Source organism: Sminthopsis crassicaudata, chromosome 3 (genome assembly GCF_048593235.1).
Source record: "Sminthopsis crassicaudata isolate SCR6 chromosome 3, ASM4859323v1, whole genome shotgun sequence".
NCBI classification, from domain to species: domain Eukaryota; kingdom Metazoa; phylum Chordata; class Mammalia; order Dasyuromorphia; family Dasyuridae; genus Sminthopsis; species Sminthopsis crassicaudata.
In genome coordinates, this window is record NC_133619.1 from 636,028,044 (window position 1) to 636,036,968 (window position 8,925).

At 50.5% G+C, this 8,925-nt stretch overlaps 1 protein-coding gene across 1 annotated transcript in view; it reads right to left on the reverse strand.

Moving 5' to 3' along the window:
* The window catches only part of LOC141564308 (tyrosine-protein phosphatase non-receptor type 11-like), a 38,408-nt gene extending 36,662 nt beyond the window's left edge, over positions 1-1,746 (reverse strand). Inside the window, 1 exon segment of the mRNA XM_074306637.1 lies at positions 1,664-1,746. Within this exon segment, the coding sequence (XP_074162738.1) occupies positions 1,664-1,677 (14 nt within the window). The 5' untranslated portion in view covers positions 1,678-1,746.
* Positions 1,747-8,925: the final 7,179 nt, after the last annotated feature.

The following is an 8,925-nucleotide window of genomic DNA, read 5'->3' on the forward strand; positions in this document are numbered from 1 at the left end:
CTCTGACTTCCGGCAAATGATTTTCCCTCAAGTCAAAGAGTGTCACTTTATCTGAAAATGCAAATCCCGGCCTCGGGAATCTCTAAGGTGCCTTTCAGCTCCAGATATCCCAAAGCAAGTTCTCAGGCCTCGGGGCCCCTACCCCAATTCACAACTAGATTAGGGATCAACAAATGCTAAAGGGAACAAATGATTTCCTTCCAGCCCGGGAAGCCTCAGATCCAGAGCCGCAATCCTTCCGCAGGGGATTGGGAGGATGGGAAGAGGATCATCAGGGCCTTCTTTGTGAGGTCTGGGAGCTGGAGAGAGCTCAGAGCTGAGGATCCAGCCGTCTTAGGACCCGGATCCCGAGTTACTGCAGCCCGGGGAAGGACTCTTTTTCCCGATCACCAGGCAACTGGAGGGAAGATTCCCTAGACCAAAAGAGGATCAGGAAAAGGCCTGAAGACTTGTCTCGGCTGAGGTGCTCAGAGACTGACACTGACATCTGAGTTCCGATGGACGGGGAGGGAGACTGACTGGCTTCCAGAGAACCCGGGCTGGGTCCCGGAGAGGAGGAGCACAGTGACAATGCCGCGGGCAGAGGAAACAACTAGGTAGGAACTGACCCCACTAAATGTGAGCGCCCTGGGACAAAGCTCTATTGGCCCAGGGCTGGGTAACGTTCTGGCCTGGAGCCCTGGGAGGAGTCCGGGAGAAGGGAGGGGGCGGTGTGGCCGCGAGGAGAGGTGGACTCCTGCTTCCCGGCTAGCCCTCCCCCCACCTCTACCTCCGGAGTTGGAGGGCCTCGGTCACAGAGCGCCGAAGGGAAGCCGGGGCCTGGCGGAGGGTGTCCCACAGGTCCCCGCGCTCACGCATCCTCGAAGGGCCGGGCTTCGGCACGGTCCCCCGAGGTCAGCCTGGGAGGTGAGTCAGCGCCCCGGGGGGCTGGAGGATGGGTGGGGAGGGGGCGGGGGAGGCCACCCCATCAGGCCGGGCGGGGCGGGGTCCCGGCCCGGGGTCTCGGAGCTCCCTTCGGGGGGTGTGCGGCATCTCCCCAATCCCTGCTCCGCTGAGGCAGCGGCGGAGGCTACGCGAGGGCGGACCGGCCCGCCCAGGGCTCCTCAGCGCAAGGAAACCGGAGTGTTTCCTTTCTGACGGGCGGTGAGTCAGCCCGCCCTGGGAGCCTCGGCGGCCGGGAACCCTGGGACCCGGGCAGCCCCCGGAGGGGCCGAGCCCGAGCGAAGAAGCACAACCGAAGTGAGTGGTGTGGACCGGGCGCAGTGTAGACACCCCTTCCTTACTAGAGCGGCCGCTCCCCCCTCCCCCGCCCCGGTCAGGGGAGCCCGCTCCCAGCCTCTCCGCTCCACCCCCACCCCAGGCGCCCACGGTAGCCAGAGAGTGCAGGCGTGGGGAGCGACCGAGACCGAACCCCGCGCCGGCCCATTTTCCGAAGGCGGCACGTCGAGGCTCGCCGGAGCAGCCCGGTCGCGGCCAGGAGCGCTCACTGGCCCGTTTGTTCCGCGGCTGGGACGGTCGCTCTCGAGCGGACGGATCCGGCTCCCTGGGGCCCCCACCCCGCCCCGAAGGCATTACCCTCAGCGGCTCGGCGGCGACCCCCACCCACCCTCCGGGCCCGGGCCAGCGGAGACCCGGCCGGGGAAGTCCGGGACGAGACGCTCACCTGCGGGAAGTCATGTCTCTACAGCCCCGGGCCCGGCTCCCGCGCCCCGAACTCGCTCTTTGGACAGTCCCGGCCCGACCACAGCCCTGCCCTCCCGTGCCCCGCCCCGCCGGCCGGCCGGCCCCGCCTTTCCCCGGGCCCCGCCCCCTCCGGACCGCACATGGCCACGTCCCGCCTTTTTCCTCCAGGAATCTCCGCCTCCGCTCACCTTATATGGGCCCTGGAACCACGTGGCCGCCCCGGGAGGTCCCTCCCTCCCAGCCAGGGCCACTCTTCCCCCTCTCCAAGGCCCCGCCCCTTGTCACCAAGTCCGCGGTCCTTAAAGGGGCCGCCTCGTCCCATCCCTGGTTTCCTGAAAAGTTGAAGGGAGCCTCCTCTCAAGAGCGGCGTCCGGCCTGAAACCCCGAGCGGAGGCTCCGCAGGCTGGTCATGTTCCTAAATGCTCCTCTCTAGAAAGGAAGGAGCAGCTTCCGGCACTCTTTTTCGAAGCTCTGACTCAGTTTCTCCGCTCGCGCAGCAGTTTCGGGGCTGATTTCTCCGGGAGGAGCCGTTGGGGACCTTTGCCTCTTGTTTGTTCCTCTCCTGCCTCCTTCCCTGGTCCAGGTTGAGAGGATGCGGAGACCTGGGATGGGGCCGATGGATGCCCTGTGCACTATCCCCCCAGACTGCCCCCTGGGGCCCGGAGTTGGGGATGGCCTAGTGGAGCCGCCCCTTCTCGAGCCCACGGCCCGGCCGGATCGAGGGCCATTAGAACGCAAGGGAAGGAAGTCGGGGTAATGAGGGAAAGGAAAGGGGGAACCCCATTTCTGGGATAGATAATCCCATGAGGCGCAGTGTCCCCTGTAAAATGAATGTACAGGCCCGAAAACCTAGATTGATAAATAAAACGTTTATTGTAGGAATTTGGAAGTAAAGCTCAGTTAGAAAGACGCCAGGGCCAGAGGTGGCCGCTGGTGGGCAGGACCCCCCTACATGGCTGGAAGGATCCCATGTGTTGGCTGGGAGGCCAATCCGGCTCACCTCTTTTATACCCAAAAGATGATGGGCGGTACCCCTAAGTTCTGGGGGGGGGCTTTTCAGTTAGCTCAGATCAGGTGAGGGCTGGGGGAAGCTGAGCTGATGATGATGGGGGCTGGGCCCGGATATTCCAGCCATGGGTTGGGCAATTAGAAAGGAATCTTAAAGGGACTTCAACCCCCATCAGGGGTGCTGTTGGCCAGCCCTGAGCCTCCCCTCCCCCTGGCGAGCCCATCCTTCCAGCTATTAATAACTCCGGGGGCCTGATCATTTACTAAATATACCCCCAGGCAGGGGCTTAGGCCCCCAGGCAGCCGCTCTTCACACACGTGCGGGACCAAGCTATTCCCCCTCCCCCCCCATGAGGAACTAGCTGGGGCTACCTCCAGCTTGGCTTCCAGGAAGGGTCACTGAAGGTAAGGGCAGAGAAGCCAGTGGAGGGGGACAGCTCCCGAGGTGTCAGAACCTGTCTCGCCTCGTGCCCCTGCCGTGTCACCGGCTGCAGCCACGTGTCAAATGGAAACAGAGAAATGGGTGGATGACGGCCCCTTACCGGCCCCTTACCGGGCTATGGAAGATCCCACCTCACCACTTCCGGTCTCTTGGCTCCTCATTAGAATGCAGTGACCACCTGAAAGAGAAGGCGATGGCCCCCACGGAGCAGAGGGGCAGAAGGGTCACCTACTAATGGACACAGTTCCTGGGGGGATTGAGGGTGCAGAGAAGGGTGACATTGCGGGCCCAGAGGAGGAGGCAAGACCTTGGAGAATGGGTGGATTCCAAAGAATGGAAAACCTTAGGCTGAAGGGGAGAGGGCCTTGAGAGAGCAGTTGGGAAGAAGGTCATCCCCAGGGTGCTTTGGGGGAAAAACAATATTTCAGGTCTGCCTTACCTGACTGGTAAGAAACTGGGCACTTGCAAGTGCCCCAAGGATGAGGAGGCATTCTGTTAAGTACATCTAATCAAGCACATTCAATGCACAGCTGGCTGCTGAAGGAGCCACAGATTTGTTTGTTTTTGCTGAGGCAATCGAGGTTAAGTGACTTGCCCAGGGTCACACAGCCAGGAAGTCTTAAGTGTCTGAGGTTGGATTTGAACTCAGGTCCTCTTGACTTCAGGGCTGGTGCTCTATCCATTGCACCATCTAGCTGCCCCAGGTTTGTTTGTTTTTTAATGGCACAATCCTTACCCTCAAGAAGTTTACATTATGATTTACATGGGTAACTTATGTGGCAGACTTTTATAAGCATAACTGGAGTGTAAAAGCTAAAAGGAACCCCCTCCCCTTTCTTTTCCTTTCTCCCTCACTCATACACACAAGATGAGAATAATATCTCCGGGGGCAGTTAGATGGTGCAGTGGATAGAAGAGAGTGCTGGCCCTGAAGTCAGGAGGACCCGAGTTCAAATCCAGTCTCAGACACTTAACACTTCCTGGCTGTGGGACCCTGGGCAAGTCACTTAGCCCCAATTGCCTCAGCAAAAACCAACAACAACAACAAAACAAGAGAGAGAGAGAGAGAGAGAGAGAGAGAGAGAGAGAGAGAGAGAGAGAGAGAGAGAGAGAGAGAGAGAGATTATTTTCCCAAAAATAATATCTCCCAAGGACAAAGGTCAAGAAAGATGGGCAGAGGAAAGACAATGTGCTTCAAAAAAATGTCCAGTGTAGACAATGAGAATTGTCCCTCTGAGTTAATGCCCAATGAAGGGAAACAACATCCACTGAGGAAAATGTCCAATGAAGGTAACTCACTCAAGAATAATGTCCATCAAGGGATATACCCCATGATGGTTTCTCAAGGATAATGGCCACCAAAGATAGCACTGCTAAAGAAGGGTGCCCAGGGAAGTCAGGAGAAGTCTCGTGGCTAATGGGGAGTTGCTGGTAGACTACAACTTGCCGTGGGGGCGGGGAGAGCCCAGCCTTGGAGTTACCCCTCCTCCACATGGAGCCTGAGCACTCTGGAGAAGCATTACATCCTAAAGATCAACAAGAGATAATGGATCTCCATCCTCTACCCTGGGGAGTCATTCCTCCTTATCCATGTTTCCCTTCCAAGAACCTTAGAAGTCTTTCCGAGCATCAGCTTCTAAGTGGAGGCCAGGCAGCGGAGGGGGCTGGGTAAATGGCAGACACTGACTGGGAAGGGGCCATGGGAGTGGCAGCCAAAACTTCCACACCCAGAGAGGCAGGACTTGTGGTGGCAGTAGGAGAAATCGGGGTGCCAGCCAATTTGGTGGGGCCACGGGAGAAAGAATGAGTCCCCTCTTCGTGGAGCCTCTGTCCACTTTGACCCATGACCTTGACATCAGTCATCAGCCCTAGGAAGGTTGGGATGCTGTTACTTTGACCATGGGTATATCACTAAGCAGATAATAGGAAATCTGGTCTTTCCCAAGGCCCCCAGGACTGGCTGTCTCAGGAAGAGGTGGTTCCATGAAGGCAGACACACAGGACTTGTGGGATGAGGATACTTTGAAAGGTCTTTCAAGGTGAAGATCCTCAGCTAAAAAGAGACCATCCCTCCCCCTAATGAGCTCAAGGCACTCTCCAAACTAGTCCTTTCCCTTGCTTTACAACCCTCATGACTGGGAAGCAAAGGATGGTGCTCCTAAATTCCTACCAATGGAGTCCCAAATGAGCCCAGAGCCTCTTTCTGCTCTTGCACAAGCCTCCAAATTAATTCCCTAAAATACCAGGGCACCATCAAGGCACCAGACAGTCGTGTTTAAGAACCTTTCGTGGATGCTTGTTGCCTATTACCCATTCATTCAACATTTATAGAATTACCAAAATGTGGAGTGGGAAGGGATTTCCGCAGCCTGGGTCCCAGACCTGAGCAAAAATCTCCTCATCAAATGCAAGGAGCCTCCCACCGGGACCTCCTGAGGAAATCCATTCCACTCTGATACCTCTAATTGCTGCCGAGGTTTTTCCTTATTAAGGCAAATTTGCCTCCTTGTAACTTCTGCCCTGTGGGGCGAAGCAAAACCAGGCCAGTCTGTCTTCCAGATCTCTGCCTTTCAAATATTGGAAGAGAGAGAGCTACCTTCAAGGCTGTTTTGTGGCTTCTCCAGGCTAACCATGCCCAGTCTTACTGTCACCTATCCAGGGATGAGGCACAATCACCGATCCTTGGGCAATCAGAAGAGATTTTTGTTTGTTGTTGTTCAATCATGTCCAACTCTGGGTCTTTGCAAAGATGATGAATTGATTTGACATTTCCTTCTCCAGCTCACTTTACAGATGAGGAAACTGAGGAAAACAGGATTCAATGATTTGCCCTAAGTCACACAGCTAGTGGTTGGCCATTTCCTTCCCAGCTCATTTAACAGATGAGGAAATTGAGGAAAACAGGATTAAGTGACTTGCCCATAGTCACACAGCTAGAATAGAGTGAGGGCAGATTTGAAATCACAAAGATGAGACTTCCTGTTTCCAAACCCAGCTTTCTATCCACCGTTCCACCTACTGCCCTAAGACACATAGATCTTTTTGGCGATCAGATGAGCTAATGCATGGAAAATGCTTTCTAAATTTTAAAGCACATTTCCATTATGAGTTTTCAAGAAGTTTACAACACACTGATAGGATGTATACTGAAAAGCAAGCAAGATGTTTTTTAAATCTTTGTATCTTCAGATATGGCCTCCAATCAGTGGAATAGGTTAGGTTCACAGAGCAAGATAGTGAATAAAAATAGCAATCTAGTGTTTGATAAACCCAAAGATCCCAACTTTCAGGATAAGAATTCATTATTTGACAAAAACTGCTGGGAAAACTGGAAATTAGTATGGCAGAAACTAGGCATGGACGCACATTTAACACCATATACTAAGATAAGATCAAAATGGGTCCAAGATTTAGGAATAAAGAACAAGATCATAAATAAATTAGAGGAAGAGGAACATACGATAGTTTACCTCTCTGACTTGTGGAGGAGAAAGGACTTTGTGTCCAAAGGAGAACTGGAGATCATTATTGATCATAAAATAGAAAATTTTTATTACATCAAATTAAAAAGTTTTTGCACAAACAAAACTAATGCAAACAAGATTAGAAGGGAAGTAACAAATCGGGAAAACATTTTTACAGTTAAAGGTTCTGATAAAGGCCTCGTCTCCAAAATATACAGAGAATTGACTCTAATTTATAAGAAATCAAGCCATTCTCCAATTGATAAATGGTCAAAGGATATGAACAATTTTCAGGTGATGAAAGTGAAACTATTCCCACTCATATGAAAGAGTGTTTCAAATCACTATTGATCAGAGAAATGCAAATTAAAACAACTCTGAGATACCACTACACACCTGTCAGATTGGCTAAGATGACAGGAACAAATAATGATGAATGTTGGAGGGATGTGGGAAAACTGGGACACTGATGCATTATTGGTGGAGTTGTGAAAGAATCCAACCATTCTGGAGAGCAATCTGGAATTATGCCCAAAAAGTTGTCAAAATGTGCATACCCTTTGACCCAGCAGTGCTACTCCTGGGCTTATATCCCAAGGAAATACTAAAGAAGGGAAAGGGGCCTGTATGTGCCAAAATGTTTGTGGCAGCCCTTTTCATAGTTGCTAGAAGCTGGAAGATGAATGGATGTCCATCCATTGGAGAATGGTTGGGTAAATTGTGGTATATGAAGGTTATGGAATATTATTGTTCTGTAAGAAATGACCAGCAGGATGAATACAGAGAGGCTTGGAGAGACTTACATCAACTGATGCTGAGTGAAATGATCAGAATTAGGAGATCACTATACACTTCAACAATGACACTGTATGAGGATGTATTCTGATGGAAGTGATATCTTCAACATAGAGAAGAGCTAATCCAATTCCAATTGATCAATGATGGACAGAATCAGCTACACCCAGAGAAGGAACACTGGAAAATGAGTGTAAACTGAGAGCATTGTTTTGTTTTGTTTTGTTTTGTTTCTCTTCCCAGATTATTTTTACCTTGGGAATACAATCCTTCCTTTGCAACAACAACAACAAAATTCGGTTCTGCACATATATATTGTACCTAGAATATACTATAAGATATTTAATATGTATGGGAATGCCTGCCATCTAGGGAGGGGATGGAGGGAAAAACTCGGAACAGAAGGGAGTACAAGTGATAATGTTGTAAAAAATTAAATTAAAAAAAATTAAAATTAAAAAAAAAAAAAAGATATGGCCTCCAGGCAGTGGGGTACAATGGCTAGGGAGCCAGACTTGAAGACAAAGATCTGGTTTCAGATTCCAGGACTTGGGGTATACATCATTCCCCCCAGCTCACTAACAGGTTTGAAACTAGACTCAGTTTACCTTCAGACTGGTTTAGCCCTCCTGCCAAGACCATTTTTACCAAGGTGTGGCCCCTGCACATGCAACAGCTTCTTAGAGCCACAGGTAAACTGGATGCAGGTAGATATCAAAGATGGATGAGCAGCAAACTCTCACACCTGATGTGCTGGTGCTTCCCAAGTACCCCAAAATCCCCTTCCTCAAGTAAGGAGGGATTCATTAGCATTTTTATACATCACCAACAAAGTCCAACAGCAAGAGACACAGAGAAATTCCATTCAAAATAACTGTCGATAGTATAAAATATTTGGGAATCTATCTGCCGAGGGAAAGTCAGGAACTATATGAACACAACTACAAAACTTTCCACACAAATAAAGTCAGATCTAAACAACTGGAAAAATATCAAGTGTTTATGGGTAGGATGAGCTAATATAATACAAATGACAATACTACTTAAATTAATCTACTTATTTAGTGCCATATCAAACTCCCAAGAAATTATTTTACAGAGCTAGAAAAAATAATTACAAAATTCATCTGGAAAAACAAAAGGTCAAGAATTTCAAGGGAATTATGGGAAAAATGCCAATGAAGGTAGCCTAGCTGTACCTGATCTAAAACTATATTATAAAGTAGTGGTTATCAAAACCCTGTGGAAGTGGTACTGGCTGAGAAAGAAAGAGTAGTTGATCAGGATGAGGTTATCACTTGATAACCTAAGGGGTAGGTTAGGTTCACAGGGCAAAATAGTCAATGACTTTAGTAATCTAGTGTTTGACAAACCCTGGCTATTTGACAAAAACTGAAATATATTGTCCTATAAGAAACGAAAAGCAGGATGATTTCAGAGAGGCCTGGAGAGACTGACATGAACTGATGCTGAGGGAAACGAGCAGAACCAGATCATTGTACACGACAACAGCAAGATTATATGATGAACAAT